Source organism: Thunnus maccoyii, chromosome 4 (assembly GCF_910596095.1).
Source record: "Thunnus maccoyii chromosome 4, fThuMac1.1, whole genome shotgun sequence".
Taxonomy (NCBI): Eukaryota; Metazoa; Chordata; class Actinopteri; order Scombriformes; family Scombridae; genus Thunnus; species Thunnus maccoyii.
Genome location: NC_056536.1, coordinates 911,711 through 930,083, shown reverse-complemented (window position 1 = coordinate 930,083; position 18,373 = coordinate 911,711). Strand labels below are relative to the sequence as shown.

The window sequence follows — 18,373 nt, the reverse complement described above, 5'->3', positions numbered from 1 at the left end:
GTCAAATCAAGTAGATATCTTTCAACGTTACAGTCTTTTTAGTGCCAAAAAAAGATTGTAAATGTGTCAGATATCCACTTGTTATGACTAACTCAGACTGCTGAAGCCTCGTATAAGCTTCAAATAAAGTTTTAAATGCATTTTTGCACTAAATGACTGTGTGGACACACTGTGGATGTTGGTCTCCTTTATGTACAGTAAAAGCTGTCAAAATCAAAACACGATGCCAGATGGAAGTCTCGTTGTTCTCTCGCGATATTTATTTAAGCAGTGCTTCCATCATGGCAGGCAGTAAGTTGGTGCTAGAAGGAAGAGTAAGTATAAAAAGCTTTATATTAGGGCTCAGCGTGGTCGTAATCCCATTGATCAGAACCTGCTTTGGACATCTTGACTGGGTCTTTGATTATCTGACAGAAACTCCAGGGAAAATAGCCATTATTATCTACATTGCGGTTATCAACGGCCTCTTGCTCATCACATACAGGGGACCTCTGTACAAGGTAAGTTAACGTTAGCTAACAGCTAGCTAACTTCCTCGCTGGATCCAGATTATACTTCAGTTTGAGCAACTTTAAACAGGTTTCAGCGCTGTTGAGCAGTAAAGTATTTGATGCACCACATGGAAACTAATTGTGGAATCTGACATACTTAACTTTGCCGTTTAAACTTAAATATTGCACAGCTAATGTTGGCTAACTAAATCACCTAGCTAGCTAACATAGCTGCCGTTTTAAGCTCATTAGCTGAAGCGGCGCTGATGTGCTCAAGATAGAAACCTGAGCCAGGTACCGTCTAAGCTGCAGGGCTTAATCCTGACTGCGGTTTAGTGTGTGTTCATGACTCTGTTAGTAGAAAGAAGTGCCAAAGCCCAGTCCACAGGGCTGATAATTCACTGTTGTCCTGGTCGGTCCCCAATCTGTTTGTATAACATGACTCGAGGTCTTTGACGAGTTAACAAATATATCCCTACATATAATGTAAATATAAGATGTGTGGCTTTATGAACAGACAATACATAATTCAAATGTGTGAGTGTTGTGACGGGGTGTCCGCAGTAACTTCCGGTGGTCTCGGGGCTGACTAGAGAGAAATGAGGGTCAGTTTGTTTATGTGTCTGTCTGACCCGGGATGACCCGGGATAACCTGACTGTCCTGCCTTGCAGGTTGCTGTGAGAGCCTGCTTTCTGGGAGTTACTTTCGGCTGTGGCTTAGTTATAAGCTGCTCTGAAACCACCTGGACACACTTTGGCTGGTATGTGAATATATTCATTCATTCATTTAGTCATTTTATAGCATCAGTAACATGATGCTGCTCTGTGGAAATTAATTAATGTGCTTATAAACAACACCCACTCCATAATATACCCATCTGACCTTTTTATGTTGTTTTACAGTTGAATCAGTGAATTAAATTTGAATGAAACCCATAGTAGTGTTAATTATCATAATCATTCCTCCTGTTCATACTGACCATTAGAAGATCCCTTCATAATGACCTTACAATGGAAGTGATGGAGGACAAAAAAATGGATTTAAAAGTTTATCTGAAGCTAATATGAAGCTTCAGCGTCCAAATGAGTCAAATCAAGTAGATATCTTTCAACGTTACAGTCTTTTTAGTGCAAAAGTTCCTCTTTTTGTTACTATACTTCCACCTGCAGCTCAACAGGGAAACACTGTCCGAGGAAACACAAAGAGGGAATTTGATGCTAAAAAGACTGTAAATGTGTCAGATATCCACTTGATATGACTAACTCAGACTGATGAAGCTGAATAGAAGCTTCACACAGACTTTTAAATGACTGTGTGGACACACTGTGGATTTTATCCTCCATCACTTCCATTGAAAGCACATTTGAAGGATCTTTTAATATCCAGTATGAACAGGATCCAGTACGCCCGTTACAGTGTGACCATGTCTCTGCAGGTACATGTGCTCGCTGTCATTCTTCCATTACTCTGAGTACCTGGTGACGGCCATCATTAACCCTCGTAGTCTGTCACTGGACTCGTTCCTGCTCAACCACAGTGTGGAGTACACCCTGGCTGCTGTCTCATCATGGGTGGAGTTCACTGTGGAGAAGCTCACAGTTCCAGGTTGGTGTGTCACGTTTCTCTTTGTCACTGCGCTCAGTCCACTCAGACCTGTTGTGTATTTGTCAGTATAAACCCTGTTGAAGTGACTTCCAGCTCATGGATGAGTTCATAGTGTAATGACTACATGATGCGTCTCCATGAGGTTCCTGACACATGTCCCTGCTGCTGCCTGAGGTCAAAACCTCGTACATGTCTGGACTCTGTATGATCAGTGTGTTACAGGGAAAGTCAGCAGTCGTGTCTAAAATGTGAATTCCTGGATATTAAATGTTCATCTGCAGTTTCCTGTAGTGGTCCCAGTAATGGTTACACTACGTTTGAGTAAAAATAAAAGGCGTATAAATGCAGTTGCAGGAACAAGACTTCTCACTCATATGTTTGGTTTGTCGCTACGTGTCGCTACGTCCAGATAAAAATAAAAAGTCATGGTCACAGTTCAGTTCTAAAATCCAACTGCACCACAAAGCGTGGCGTCGGATTGGCTGCTGACTGGCTGTCAGCTGATGAGTGATCACACACACAGAGGAAGTTGGACCAGCATCAGGTTCAAAACCAGTTTAGTTGACTTTGCTGACACTCAGCAGTGAAGACAACGGTGTCGCTCTGCTCTGTCCTCCATGTCCATCACCTGTCTGTCTCCATCACAGTGATGTTCAGTCATCTTGAGACAAGACTGTGTAAAAGTTTCAGACCTGTTGTTACTGTGCGTACGATGACACAGCTGAAAAATCTGACCGTTGCTTAGCAGCAGCTGTACTGTCGTCACTCCTTCATTCATTACTCTCTGTATGATGAAGACTGTCGTTAACTCAGAGGGTTTACTGATCATCGTCATTTCGTCTCATCACTGACAGATGTAGAGTTGCACAGCAGTCATTTTTCGCATCTATACTATGCAGCGTATTGCATTGTGGGATTGTTAGCAGGAAGTGGTGCACGTGCTGTGGAGGGAAACCAGTGAGAGGAGACCAGTAGAGGTCCAAACCTGACGTTGATTAAAGTTCCACCACATCTCACTCTCATCTCTTCTCATTCGGAGGCCCGTCACAGATCCTGCATCACATTAGTCTGGACGTACGGTGATGAATGTGTAGGATCACCAGTGTCTGTCCTGTCGTCTCTCTCAGAGCTGAAGCAGCTGAGCTGGTTGAGCTTGGTGGGTCTGCTCATGGTGCTGTGTGGCGAGGGCCTGCGCAAGGCAGCCATGTTGACGGCCGGCTCCAACTTCAACCACATCGTCCAAAATGAGAAGGCCCAGAGCCACGTCTTGGTGACCGACGGAGTCTACTCCTACTTCAGACACCCCTCCTACGTGGGCTGGTTCTACTGGAGCATAGGAACCCAGGTCTGACACAGCAGTGTTTCTCTTTAATCAGAATGATATTAATGCATCCTGACAAATACCACGAAATATAACCTGCAAGCTGGATTTCTCTGTTTTGTTGAACTTTGTTTAGTTTGTTTAATGTCATTATATTCTGTTAATTTAGGTTTACATGTCACCCGATCCTGGTTAATACAGTTATTACTGAAAACTACAAAAGAAATCATGCTGAGCTTTATAAATATTATTCCCTAACTGTAATGTGTGATCTCTGCTTTGATGGTTTGTTAGAATCAAAGTCAGCGAGTTAGACAAGAATTATTGAATCAAAGACTTGATTCATGTTCAATAAGCAGCTGCTTCTGTTCTCCCTGCCAGTGGAGGCAGCCATGTTCAATAAGCAGCTGCTAGTGGAGGCAGCCACGCAGTACTTGTACTGCAGTACTTGTACTGCAGTACTTGTACAGTATATCATGTTTTTCTTTTCTACAAACAATGTTTTTCTTCAGTTCATGGTGACAGTACAGGAGGATACAGGACATCTGTACGCTTTAATCTAGAAATAATCTGATGTGTTAAAAGATGTGTGAGTCTGGTGGTGAGACGTTCTCTCCATAAAGACTCAGTCCAGTCAAAGATCAGAGTCATGTATCCAGTAAACAGTATTAATATCTGTCCCACATGACTGATGACTGGTCTCTGTTGCAGGTCTTGCTGTGTAACCCGGTGTGTATACTGGGATACACGATAGCCAGCTGGCGGTTCTTCCGGGAGCGGATCGAGGAAGAGGAGCTGTCCCTCATCCATTTCTTTGCAGAGGACTATGTGGAGTACAAGAAGAAGGTTCCCACTGGGCTACCCTTCATCTCAGGAATCCGCGTCAACTAGACCAAGGAGCTGGATGCTGGACCTAACAGACTTAAAGCACTGAAGCAGGTCAGACCTGGTGGATGTGAGGCATTAGCCATGGCTGCCCTCCGGAGTGGGGGGGGATGGGGGGGGACCCTGCAGCTGGCTGAGCCCTGTAGCTCACAGACAGAGACCATGACAGCTGGTGCAGCGGAAGCAGCTGGGCTGCTGTTTTTCTACCAACCTCCATAGTCCACTTAGAAAGGCCAGACGACCAATGAGCTCCATGTATCCCACTAGCACTCACTCCATCTGTCTCACTTGTTTCTGTTTGCATGCTTTGACCATGATGACCTGCGCTGAAGACTGAAATGACGCTTCTTTGATGTTGTTACAACGAATGTTTGGAGATGTTTCAGTTTCACAGGAAGTCCACCAGGTTCAGAAGGTGTTTGAGTGATTATGGTCGTTAATATCAGCCCCAGTTCTCACTAAAGTCTGTCAGTTAAATAGAAAACAATCATCCCCTGTAGTAGAGCTCTTCACCCTCCACTCTGTATCTACAAACCTTGAGGCAGAACAGGGTCCACATGATCTGATGGCTGTGTGAAATGTGCAGGAACAGTGATGTGGATCTGGTCCATGTGGATCAGGTCTTTCTTTGGAAATGAATTCATTCACATCATCTGTATCTTTGCAGAAGACGACAGCTGTCGTCATCTCGGATTCACAACAGAAACGGTTAAAAACAAAATGATTGTAGAAGCTTCTCAAACCGACGACAGAGCTGAAGACGCTGCTTCACGTCCTGCTTTAGTTCCAAAGCTCAGACACACGTAGCATATTTAACAATGACAGCTGAACATACACGGTCACAGTGATTCTGAAGTGTCCCTCATTACTTTATTCTTCCTGAAGGCAGAGTCTCTTTAATACAGGCTGACTGAGAGCATCCAGACCACGAGGAAGGAACAACAGGTCATAAAACGCTTTCATTTAGAACTTTATCCACCAAAATATTGAAGTTTTTAAGAGGGTCGAGTCGTTGTTGGGGAGCTCCATCATCTACTGGTAGACAGAGACTGAATATACTGGTCAGTACTGGGCTGCTCTAACGTCTTAACACTGTAATCCACTCAGGCTAAAGTCCTTCAGCCACTAGTCCCACCTTCAGTTTGGATGAAACTTAACTTTCAGGTGTTTTTTGGAATGGTTGAATTGATCGTCTCTGGTGAAATATTTTATATTTAATTTATTTGGTCACATTTCTGCACACAGGAATGTGACAAAATAGATCATTAAAAGTGTCTCTCCATCAGTTTGTTTCTGTCCTGTCGTTTCCATCAGCATGAGTTCATCATCCTCCTCTTCATCTTTCATACTCACTTTGTGCTAGAAACCAACCAAATGACGGAAGAGTGTCGGTGAAGGGTCGGAGAGAGGCTGCTCTCTCTCTGCAGACCCTGATCCCCACTGTGTGTCGGACAGATCAGTCTGATAGTCAGCGAAGACGCTCTGTAGGATGTTTAAAGGTACCGTGTGGAGCGTCTGACCTCTAGTGGCCACTGTAGAGCATGACGAGTGTGTCTGTGTGTGTTGACGCAGGTCAAAGCTTCTTCTTCTTCAGGATGTGTAAAAATACAACATGCTTTGGGGAGATTGTGCCATTGGTCAACTTGTATATAAACAAATAGAAAAAGTCATTTGTTATCAATATATCCCAGAATATGATATTTATAATAAGATATAGGGCAGATTTATCTCAGAGCTTTACAGTCTGAACAGCTGCTGCTGTTCTTAAACCCTCAACTAACATGTTCTGTTCATCTGTGTCGACAAACGATTCATTCAAGAGCAAAAATTAACTAATTAATGTTCATTTGAGAGCAGAAAATATTAATTTGAGTGCACTATTTATTTATTTGTTCACACAATTTTTTTGTTTGTTTTTTTCCTCCATGACGCCTGCCGGGCTTCCGTAGCTGTCACAGTTTTTAATGTTTCCATGACGGGATGAATACACTTGAAATTAACAGTCCGAAATGAATCATTACAAATCTACAGATCATGAAAACTAACATTGTGTTATTAGATAAAGACTTTTCCAAGTAGTCACTGAAAACAGCGTGTGTTAGTGTTAGAGCATGGCACCTGCTCACCTTCATCAGGCCTATCATCATCATCATCAGTGAAGAGTTAGAGGTGGAAGCTGTGATTGGACGGACGTTCAGACATTAAGATGACGTGTCAGGAAGGATGTTGAGTCGTCACAGCTGCAATAAAAACATAAAGCGATTAGCATGTTTGTACCTGAATGCTAAAGGTTTAGCTGGTTGACTTCACTCACAGTGTTTCACTGTGTCACCACTTCAAACCTCACTGACGTAACATCAGTCTGTATGATGTAAACTACAGTAAGTCTATTAACATGAGTTCATGTATGCTGAAGCTGCAGCCTCTGACTGTTACTGTCATTTAAAATACTGTATGCTAACCTGTTAGCGCTAACAGGACTAGCTACTAGGACTAGCTAACAGTCCTGTGTTGGTACTGACCCACATGTGACACTAACAAGAATGAATGTTTACATCTTTCTTTACTTATTCTTTAGGACAGTTGCAGATTTAGATCATTATTTGATCATTATTATAATTAGAGTTTTCATATGTCTGAAATATGTACAGACAACGTTTGGCTTCATTTGATAAATGTGGAGAAACATGTTGCTCAAATCAAACAAATATTTTGTTATTTCTACTGAGACTGATATTGACACAAATACTAAACAATATCCAGCACTGATCACTACATGGTCTGAAGTAAACAAGTAAACAACCTCTTCATCAATACTGACTCTAACACTCAGGACTCGCTTGGAAACTGAAGATATTCAACCAAGGATATGTGAATTTTTAAATTTTATTTATTTATTGGTCTTTATGCTTTAATGTTGACCAATGGCACAATCTGCTGAATACGGGACTTTTGTAATGCAGTTACAGTGTGTGTGTGTGTGTGTGCGTGTGTGTGTGTGTGTGTGTGTGTGTGTGTGTGTGTGTGTGTGTGTGTGTGTGTGTGTGTGTGTGTGTGTGTGTGTGTGTGTGTGTGTGTGTGTTTGGGGATGAGTTTAAAGTGACACACTTGTAGCATCTGTGTGAAGTGCACTGTACAGGGTTCGATCATGAGGCCGTTGTATGAGCTGACTGCTGCAGCGTGTATAGACTTCTGTTTATCTTCAGCCTGTATTAAACACACGTCACTGACTGAAAACTGTCGGCTCGTTACTGTGCGTCTATTCACAAAGCAGCACTTGTGTCAAATAAAATCAAAACAATTATTGTAAAAGATTTGTCTTCATATCTCCCATCATGCAGGAGTGATGTCTGATATTAATAAAGTGAACATGGGGACAAACAGATTACATGTCATTACAGTCATGACTGAAAAATGATCACATTTTTGTCGCAGTATGAAAAAGCAAACAACATAATTATTTTGTCACACAGAGGAAGAGATGAAGTTATAAAAGATGCCTTTTGTATTTCTCTAATAAAGTCCTGCGTGGTGTCTGATGAAGCTGGATTATCAGCTGAGTCAGGTTTACTTCAGTAAATCAGGTTTATTTTCAGGATAAATAAATATTAAAGCAGGTTTAAATAAGTCACCTGATGTTGTTCCAGACGACACAAGTTGAAATCTTAAAGCTAGATTATGTAACTTTTTAAAGATGAAACAAAACAATCTGAAAATGTTGAGTTGATAAGCGATAAAACATCACCTGGACACACTCTCACCTGGTCTGATACGACTAGCAGCTTACAGTCAGTAATGGTAGCAAATATTAGATAAATACTGCTGAGAAATGAACATTACTGAGTCTGTCTGCAGATTGCATCACTCTTCTGTACTTGTACTACTGTTACAGTATGTTTAACATCATCATTATTCTGCCTTCCCATGATCAGACGCATGTGCCGGTGAGTGTACAAAGATAACATGATGTCAGTAAGAGACAGTTCCAGGAAGTTAAAGAGAAGACTAATCAGTAATCAATAGGCCTGGTTTTATTTAGAGAAAGATGGAAGATGCTGAGACAGTTTTATTAAGATAAATCATACTTGGATTATTACCAAAGCATCAAACCAAATAGTTTTGAATATGATTTAAATATGAGGTTGAGTCTAGAGAATAGGCTCCACAATATGAGGGTTATGAGAAGTTTATAAGATCATGTTTTATGATTTTGCATTAGGTTTTTAATCCTCGGGTTGTGTTGTCTTGCTCTTTATTCACAGTAAACTTGTTCACTCTGAACTCAGCTTCAACTGTATTTTTTGAGTCTTTCTCTATAAGTTTTAAGTTGTGGGTGACCTGAAGATTTCCCACAACAAACAACCCCATAAAAAACTGTGATATACGTAAATGACAGTTCCTCACAAGTCATGTGATTGTGATGGATGACGTGGAGGAACAGAACCGTCCCAGGTGAAGCTACGGTTCTGACCGGCTCTGGTTCTCTACTGCGACACAGAGCGGGGCTGAACTCCACAAAGCTGGTTTAGTGAAAACTCTGAGTTTGTTCACCCTGAGATGAGGGAAACTTTGGCTCAGTTACCATGGTAACTGACTCTGTGAAGCTAACCTGTTCACTGGCAGGTTTTCCTCCTGAGTTTCTCTCTGTCCAGTCATATTAAAGCTGGTTCATTAGTGGAGGTTTACTGTCTGTCAGAATCTAAATCCTGGTTGGATAATAGTTTGTTACTCAGGACTTTATACAGTTACTACTTCTATGTGCATCAGTCATCTGTTTCTTTGAACAGTTGTTTTTGCAGCATGAATTCATCTTCACGTCCTTCTGTTGTAACACTGAGACTCAGTTTGTTAGAGAAGCTGCTGACCTCAAATCTTTACTGCACATAATCTGTAATCTCAGTTTAAATAAATAAAACAAAACAGTATTTATTTTAGACACATGGGATCAATCAATAATTATCTCTATCACTCATGATGTGATTGGTCCACTGATGGATCATCATTCCTATAATATTGTAGCTTATATGTTAATATGCTGAGTGAGCAGGATCCTGGTGCAGCTGCAGAACGTAATTTGAAAGTGAGATTTTTAAATAAGGAGCATAAACTGAACGTGTTTTAACAACATTTCAGTGACAAAGTTTTAATTTACTGCATCTGTTGAAGCAGCTGAAATAAAAGTCACTGAATGATGTTGAAATGAGATACAAATAGACGTCTAAAACTTTTTTTAACCTTGATATCTTTTTTAAGTGCAAATCATTAAACACATTATTACTGATCAGACTGTGAGCTACAGTCACGTCTCTGTGTCTTTGATCTATATATGTTTTACATCTTTAACTATATTTCTCATCTTCAGTTGCTGCTTCCTGTGTTTTGTCAGATTAAAGCTGAACAAATATATTTAAATGTAATGTAGCTGCAGCCTGATACACAGTCAGATTCCACTTTATCATCATGAATGAAATGTAAATCTGATAAATGATGAATTAATGGACAATGAATAAAACTTTATTGTGTTAACTTATTGACACGTTTCCCACTCTGACTCAGGCTCTTTATTTAAAGATAAATGTGCATCGTCTGCATACACATGCATTAATATCTCTACATCCACTGGATTCAAATGGAGGCTCTGCCTTTTATTTACCTGTTACCATGGTGACTCATAGTATCAAGCTCTATTGACGATGGCTGTTTTCATTCATCACACATGAGCTTAACTCAGAGTGAACAAACTCTGATCAGCTGTTCTGGAAATGAAGTTTCATCTCAGGTTCATCAACTCAGAGTTTGTTAAACTGCTTTCTGAGATGGACCCCAGGTGACTCTGCTCCAACAGCTGGAGGACATTGAGACAGCTGGCTGAGACGGCTTCGTACGGTGAGCTCCACCTGAGGTATGAACCTGAGCTCCAGGCTGAAAACAGAACGATGCCTGTTGATGGAGCTTGAGGCTGAGATGAAGTCAAGCTGAAAGACTGTCAGAGAACCAGGAGCTCATTCAAGTGGAAGAAGAGAGTGAAGATCTGGACCTGAACCAGGTCAGTCAAGTCCTCCAGACAGGAGAGCTGAGGCAGCGTGAGGAGCAGTCCCTCAACCTTCTGCCAGAGGTCAAAGTGTCTTCAGAGAAGCTTCAGGGAAAAAAAGGAAGTGTTGAGTCTGAGATATCAGTAAATATTCATCTGTATAAATACATAGCAGCAGGGACCGTAGAAAACTAACAGAAAACATTAAAAAACATCATTCTGGTTTGACAAAACTACATTTCATTTCATTTTCTATATTCCTAAATTAATGTGGTTAATCAAATTACCACACAAGGCTCCTCCATTAATTAGTCAAACACTACATACAGTAGCCTACATAGATGCAAGGTTTCTGAAAGGACTTGAAATATTAAATCTTCTATTATCAAAAGGTTTTTCAAACCTTATGTGTGACACTAACTGTATGCAGCCTGTACAGAGGCCTGTTTGACACGTGTCTAATCCTCCAGGTAGCATCGTTACTTTATTTTCTACTCTGCTGTTTAAATCGTTTTCAGGGTTTTGTATTGTGTGTTTTTATGTTTTGAAGTGGTAAAAAACCCCACAACTTGTTAATCGATCTCAGATCAGATCCGCGGATTCAATCGATGATATTGGTGTTTGATTTGTACAGCCAAATGTGACGCATGCGCACAGCTCGCTCTTCCTTTCTGCTAGCTTCTCCGCCATGGCGCCTATTGTAAGTAAAATCGCGTGTCGATAAATGCACTCAAACTGTATATTTTCCTTTGTGAAAGCCAGAGAAAACGAGCAGGGTGTAACAGCAGTCATGTTGAAACAGTCCTGGTCGGGATACAGGGGTCGGGGTCGGGTTTAGAAGTGTTTTTAATGAGCTCACATGTAGCGGAGTGTTTGTGGCCTATGGCCGCCTCTCGGCTAACGTTAGCGGGCTGGAAAACGTCGGTAGGACTGAAACACCACGTTGTGGCTCAGCCAGCCTGTGTGGAGTCTGCATGACAGCACTTTATGTTTAACTAGCTGCATAATCGATACATGTCCAATGTGACGGTGTAGTTAGCTTGCCCCGTTTAACGTGTTTTAGCCCGGACACCGGGACGTGATATCTGACGGACTGTGTGTCTCTTATTGGTAAACCATCGTGCCTTCAGAGGACGAAACGTGAACAATAAATGGATCATTCGTCACTTTCTGTAGTCTCGTAGCATTTTTTAACAGTTTCTATCCGAGTTTCCTCGATAAAATACCCAGTGAACCAACTCCAGCTGAAAACATTGTTCCCGAATCAAAAAAAATGTTTTTTATTTTAAAGGTTTAATGTTTTGTGAAGTCTGTGCATTTGTCAACAAGCAGAGTTTAGTTTCCACCAGAAGTAAACATGGACTCACAGTCATTGTGTTGCTGTAGCATCTGTCCAGTCAGTGTTTTCTACTGTTATATTTTCAGCAGAAGAAGCAGAACACCGGCAAAGGTGGTAAGAAGAAGAAGCAGGTCCTGAAATTCACACTGGACTGCACCCATCCTGTTGAAGATGGCATCATGGACGCTGCCAACTTTGTAAGTCCACCACTCACCGGGTGGTTTCTATCACATCTCATTGTGTTTGACTCTCTTGAACATGAATCAAGTTTCCACATGCAGAAATGAACTGAAGTTTGAGTTGGAACGATTTTACACAAGTCTGCACTGCATTCAAGTTTAATACCAACATAACTGACAACAAATATAAGAAACTATGTCTACTGTGATACATTACATAACATAATTAAGTCTCTACAAGTCAAGTTTGCACATTGAACACATTCAAATGTAAAACCGTTGTATGTTTTGAATGTAAAATATAAAGTTTATGTGTTTTGCAGTAAATGAGATGAAACCTCTGATGTGTTTCTGTCAAATATATTCAGCGCTCTTATTTCCGGACTGTTGAGTGTATATTTAATGAGGTATTTGCCATAAACAGATATTGAACAGTGTGTGATGACTGTCAGTGGTGTGTGTGTGTGTGACGTCTGGTGTTGTTCTGGATCCAGGAGCAGTTCCTTCAGGAGCGCATCAAGGTGAACGGGAAAGCTGGCAACCTGGGTGGCGGTGTCGTCTCTATCGAGAGGAGCAAGAGCAAGATCACCGTGTCCTCTGAAGTGCCCTTCTCTAAAAGGTAAGACGCTCACAGTTCACACACCTGCCAACCGTTAAACATATCTGTGTAGCAGACACACATTTCAACATCAGAGTACGCTGCTACCAGATGTTACCTGAAGGTATTTCTTGAATGTCTGCTTGCTTGTGAGATCATATTGACTGGAAAATCCTCATTTTTCTAAAAGAAATGAGCTGTAGCAGTCACAGGTTTGATATACGTTTGACTGACAGGTGATGATTGTGACTCAGCAGCGCTAACAGTGTAGTTAACTTCAGGGCTACATAACATGTTGTTGTCTTTAACTGCTGACACAAACTTTCATTATTTTAACTTTACCAGTATACAGTGCAGGGTGCACAGTAGCCAGCAGGAAATCCACCGTCCCTGGTTACATGAGGAAGAGGAAGAAAGGAATAGATACTAAAGGAGAGAACTGATGGGGAGAGCTGTGTGTGTGTGTGTGTGTGTGTGCGTGCGTGTGTGCGTGTGTGCGTGTGTGTGTGTTGTTAGGGCTGGCGGTGGGGGGTGAGCTAAACGTGTGTAAAGGTGTTAACGGTGTTGGAGGTGTTCAGACATACACTCATTGCTTTTTTTAATAAGAGATAAAAACCATTTAGTTTGTTTTTCGTGTATCAGCGCTCATGTTCATCAAATAAAAAACTCTAATTTGTAAATTACTGCGTCTTATCAATACTTAGTCAGACGGCGGACGCTACAATTATGAACTAAAGTTTCTGCTCCGTCAGCAGAAACAGCAGCAGAGTGAGACGTCTGTCCTCCCTGCTGCTCTCTGCCGTAAACACACGGAGCCGCTCTCAGAAACTCTCTCACTCTCTGCCTGCTCTCAGTGTGTTTCTCTCCGGATGGCAGGCAGGTTGCTCTGGTTCTGGCTCTGGTTCTGGTTCTGGTTCTGGTTCTCAGCAGCAGTCATCCTCTGGTTTGCCCCCGTGTCTGTGTGTGCTGCAGACCGGTGTCAGCGCACTCACACACATGCACACATCTCTCTCTCTTCTTAGATGCATCCTGATGCAGATGTGAACAATTCAGAATCAATTCACAAATGTTATAAATTGATTTTCTAAATGTTGGTTTTAACGTGATGTTGACAGAACGAAAAAGGTGAAACTCAAGATCAGATCAGAGCAGAGCAGCACCCGGACAGTCTACAGCACATGATAGAGTTCATCTTCACAAAAGGCAGCAGTTACCAGCGTGTTTTAATTTAATGACTAAATAATGACCTTTGTGAGATGAACATGAAGTAAACTGTCAACTTTCTCTGTCGTCACTCAGACGCTAACGTTAGCAGAGCGGAGCAGTAATAAAATAACTCGGAGCTCAGAGTACTCCACCTCCTCTCGTTGTTGTTATTCTCATAGATGATGCTTTAAAATCAGTTCATTCATTCATTAATGCAGTTAACTTTTTATAATAAATACATGTTTCCTGTTGTGTGTCAGTGGACTGAGGACACCAGTGAAGGGTTTGGAGACTAGAGCAGCATTTCCTATTCATTCAATTGAAAATTGAATCAGACACCAAGAATCAGAATTGAATGGAATCATGAGATTCCCAAAGATTCCCACTCCGAGTAGAAAAGAAGGAAAAACAGTTCTGTTACATAAAACTGAATTTGGATTAATTTTTCTAAAGTTTTTAATAAATCTTTGTATTTTTGTGAAATATTTCAGAGTTTAATGTCTTTGGGCCTTAAACATTATTTATTTGAAACCGTGTGAGGAGAAATGATGGAACTGTAACTAAAGAGTATTAACACTTATCAACAGTATCTGTTGATTGATCAGCTCCCATTCACTCACTACGGTGGGCGGGGACATAAAATCAATGAATCAATCAATACAAACACTGGATTTGGACGTGAAAACTATTGTGGTTCAGTAAGTTTCTGCCTGTCAGTCAGCTGGTGAAGCAGCTGACCGACGCTGAACGCAGGTCAGTCAGTGTGGATTGAACAGACAGAGCGAGCTGACTCACCGATCCCCAGTGTGGATTCCCAGTAAGAGAGAGTTTGGGTCTCTGGGGAGGGCGGGAGGAAAGGGGTGCGCTGGATTTATAACACAAGACAGAATAAGAGCCTCGTTGTGAAACAGAATGCGGCACAATAATCATTTTATCTCAATTATCTTGTTTTCATAATTGTTAAAAGCCAAAATTATGATTGAAAATGAAATGTGATTATTCGTCCAGCCCAATTAGATTCATATCAAATAAATCAAGTCTGCATCAGTCAGTCATAAATAAATGAACCTCTGCTCTGAGGATAAACACATCCTGCTGTCTTCATACAGCTGTTCCAGCTGAGCAGCTGTTTCCAGCAGCTGGACTGATGTTAGCTACAGTCAACAACACGTCAGCCATCATGTAGATCAGCTCTGCAGATTAATTTATATAAAACATGTCAGACTGGAGTCCATCATATAGATTTATAGATTTATTTATTGATTTATACATTGACAAACTGTTTAATATGAAACACGTCTCGTCTGTTTACTGTGTTATAATAACACTCTACACTCTACTACAGACTGGAGCTCCACAGCTTTAAATGAAGTCATTATTTAGTGTTATTTGATTCATAATTACTTTGAGATGTTGTTACATTTTATTATTGATTACTAATCAGACACTACAGGTGATGTCATGTCTGTTTAATGTAATAACACCGTCCTGTGTTCTCTATATGTGGACACGTTGAGTCGGTCATCAAACACTCATCACTTTACTTATAAAGTCGACTAACTTTAGTGTAAACAGCACTTGTCCATCAGATTTAGTCTTTTTAATATCTTTACATTTAAATGTGACATTTCATATTATTTCAGGATAATCTATATATTGATCTATACTGATAGATGGATGAATCAATCATGATAATAAGTGTTAGTTGGTGTAAAGACAGACGTTCAGGTTGCAGTTTGCTGGTTAAATGATTAGAAAGTAAGTGTAGTAAGAGCTGGAGATCACTGACAACTAAAGATATGAAAAGTGAAAATATTTGGAGACTTTTTAGAGACTTTCTATGAATGACAGACTGTGGTCGTTGTTTTCTACTGTTTGAACATGAGTTTCAGTATCAGTTTGATGGGACTTTGTTATATTTGATGTTGTTGTTCAGTAATGAAAGTTTGAACTGATCCTCAGTGTCTGCTGGTCAGACTGATTGTGATTGGGTGAGGACTAGTGATTGATGAGCAGTGAACTTGTGACCATCAGGATGAATCGAGGCTCTCGGGCCGTATTCACACCTAATCAGGCGGTGCAGTGAAAACACCAGTTCTCCCATTCATTTCAATGGGAATTATGCGTTTTGGCTGCTGCGGCGCCGCACCGGACTGTGGCCGGAAAGTTGAGTCACAGTCAACTTTTGGAGAAACGCAACCTGACGTCACTGCAGCTGAAGGCTGCAGCAGCCAATCACAGCTGTCGATCAGACTGATCAGTAAACTCTGCTGAGGGAGGACAAAGAGAGGACATTTCTCCTCATATGATAACGTTAAAAGTAAAGTTAGACTTTGTTGTCGGCTTCTCCACTCGAGAGAGAGAGAGAGAGAGAGAGCAGCTGTGGTTGAGCGAGCTAGAGAGTGAATGAAGAGGAGCGCTGGTAGTGAGGAAGCTGGTGAATCAGATCAATAAAATGTTATTTTAATTGTTTCACAGCGGTTACGTTCTAGAGCACAAATAAACACACCCACAACCCCCTCCCCCCCACCACCCTGCAGCTGAACACCACCCCGCCTGATCTGGTCTCAATACGTCCTTAAACCAACTGCTGCTCAGTGGCAGCTGGTCATACTGGTTGTACTGGGCAGCTCCCAGGTGTGAATGTGACGTAACCCTGAAGAGGAGGAGCTTCCTCTCACTGTGAATGAATCAAAGTTAATAAAGTGTTTTGTCTCCTGCTCTGCAGATACCTGAAGTATCTGACCAAGAAGTACCTGAAGAAGAACAATCTTCGTGACTGGCTGCGCGTCGTGGCCAACACCAAGGAGAGCTACGAGCTCCGCTACTTCCAGATCAACCAGGATGAAGAGGAGGAGGAAGATGAGGATTAAATTCACACTTCATCTGATTTTGTACATTTAAATAAATGTTGTTTACAGTCCAGCGTGAGTTGTTTGGGTTCTTGTCACAGGACACATAAACCTCCAGGGTGTCATCAGTGAGCAGGAGAAACGTAACGTTGTGGTGTTAATGAACGTGGAGCATCACGTTTATCACCACTGGTTTCTAAACATGTTGAAGATGACAGGAAACGCACAAGGACCATCATCACAGGCTGCGTTCAGGAGTAGCAGCGTGTGATGGTGACCTGAGTCTTCAGCAGTCTGTTGTTTCATTCTGAATGAACTTTAATGACGTTTGTACAGTGACGTCGTCTTCAGAGACACATTCTCTGTTTTTGCACAACTTATAGTTGTGAAAAAGTGTTAAAGCAGTTTAAAATCCATCTTCAGTCATAAGTGATCATTTTCCACTGAAGTATCATGAGACCAGGTCCAGATTAAAAACAGACTACATCATGTAGACTCCAGAGTTTCACACAGTCTCTGATCTGTAAGAGCTTTTTATGCTTTCAGTAGAAATAGAACAAAGACCACATCAGACCAGGATCTGTATTAACAGAGAGTCTGATCCACCACCAGGAGTCCTCCAAAGTCACCTGAACTTTCTAACTAAGAGGTTCCTCTTAAAGGACGAGTTCATAAAGTCTGTCTTAAACCATCAGTCAGGAGCCTTAATGAACATCAAAGCTGTTTTTCTTGCTGTAATCATACTGACCATTAGAAGATCCTTCATAATGACCTTACTAATGAAGTCCTCCTGTGCAAAAATACATCTTAAAGTTGATCAGAAGCTAATATGAAGCTTCAGTGTTCAAATGAATCAAAGATACAGATTAGATGTTCAGTGTTAATCTTTTTAGTGCCAAAGTTCTTCTTTCTGTTACTGCAGCTCAACAGGGAAACAAAGAGGGAAATATGTCAGATATCTACTTGATAGGACTAACTCGAGGAAGAGTTCTGTCCCCGCTGCCGTCCTCTGTGTCTGTCTCTATGACGGCTGACTGCCTTTCCTTCCTCTCTTTCCTTTTCTGCTCTTTCTCCTGGTTGAGCAACAAATTAGCTTTCCTCTCTAGTTCTGCAGATTTCCTAGCTCTTTCTTCATCAGCTCTGTCCTTCTTTTCCTGCTTAATTCTCTCTCTCCTCTCTCTCTGTACCTGTTCCTCTCTCTCTCTATTCTCTGCTTCATCCTGTCCTCTCTGCCCGTCTACAGCTGTGGCTAATAGAAACTCTTCGTCTGTCGTAGTGAACTAGTTTGGTCATATTAGCAGCTGAAAAGGGATTTATAGTTGACAGTTGTGGATAAGTTGCAACGGCACCCTGACTTCTGTTAAAATGGTCAGCAGAGCTCGTGGAGAGGCAGCTGTCGTTTGGTGTTTTGCACAACTAACCATACATGATATCTTCTGAAATGTCCTCTAAATTATCACCATGCCGTTAACTTTCATCATTTCTAAAGCTCTTGTTTGAAACTTTGCTTCCAACATCAGCAGATGACACACTGTCACACATTTAACACACTGCTGCTCTCAACTCATCATAAATACAGTCACAACAGTCAACCACACAGTCACACAGTCCTTCATGTATCCTACGCTGTATCCTATGATGGGTTACCAGCGTCAGGGTTAACATTGAATTCAGTGACCTGAAGTTTATCTCTATCATACAGTCAGACACCACTGGTCCACTCATTCATGAGGGAAGAAAATGGAAACAGAAGTCCGTCCTTTCAGTCCACCAGCAGTTCCAGCAGCTGAATGTGGGGAGAACGTTGCTTTGTGTTGTGTCTCTGTGGGTGTGTGTGTGTGTTTGCTTCGTCACGCTTATCAATG

The 18,373-nt window shown here is 41.4% G+C and overlaps 2 protein-coding genes and 1 long non-coding RNA gene across 5 annotated transcripts; 2 read left to right on the top strand and 1 right to left on the bottom strand.

Moving 5' to 3' along the window:
- The first annotated feature begins 234 nt into the window (after nucleotides 1-234).
- icmt (isoprenylcysteine carboxyl methyltransferase) lies at nucleotides 235-5,588 on the top strand. Of its 2 annotated transcripts, XM_042409425.1 has the most exons (6): nucleotides 308-314; nucleotides 415-500; nucleotides 1,164-1,252; nucleotides 1,928-2,097; nucleotides 3,225-3,442; nucleotides 4,130-5,588. In XM_042409425.1, the coding sequence occupies exons 4-6, from the start codon at nucleotides 1,932-1,934 to the stop codon at nucleotides 4,307-4,309; spliced, it is 564 nt and encodes a 187-aa protein (XP_042265359.1). In that variant the 5' UTR covers nucleotides 308-314; nucleotides 415-500; nucleotides 1,164-1,252; nucleotides 1,928-1,931; the 3' UTR covers nucleotides 4,310-5,588. The 2 variants fall into 2 exon arrangements, with proteins under 2 accessions (XP_042265357.1, XP_042265359.1); XM_042409423.1 differs by having other exon boundaries at nucleotides 235-500.
- Nucleotides 4,924-11,784, bottom strand: LOC121895894. Its single transcript, XR_006095859.1, has 2 exons — nucleotides 11,702-11,784; nucleotides 4,924-6,543 (listed from the first exon to the last, which is right to left on the bottom strand). It is a non-coding gene; the product is annotated as an uncharacterized LOC121895894 (long non-coding RNA).
- Nucleotides 10,930-16,579, top strand: LOC121895893 (60S ribosomal protein L22). Of its 2 annotated transcripts, none has more exons than XM_042409426.1 (4): nucleotides 10,930-11,034; nucleotides 11,760-11,870; nucleotides 12,347-12,471; nucleotides 16,385-16,579. In XM_042409426.1, the coding sequence occupies exons 1-4, from the start codon at nucleotides 11,023-11,025 to the stop codon at nucleotides 16,527-16,529; spliced, it is 393 nt and encodes a 130-aa protein (XP_042265360.1). In that variant the 5' UTR covers nucleotides 10,930-11,022; the 3' UTR covers nucleotides 16,530-16,579. The 2 variants fall into 2 exon arrangements, with proteins under 2 accessions (XP_042265360.1, XP_042265361.1); XM_042409427.1 differs by having other exon boundaries at nucleotides 10,942-11,034; nucleotides 11,763-11,870.
- Nucleotides 16,580-18,373: the final 1,794 nt, after the last annotated feature.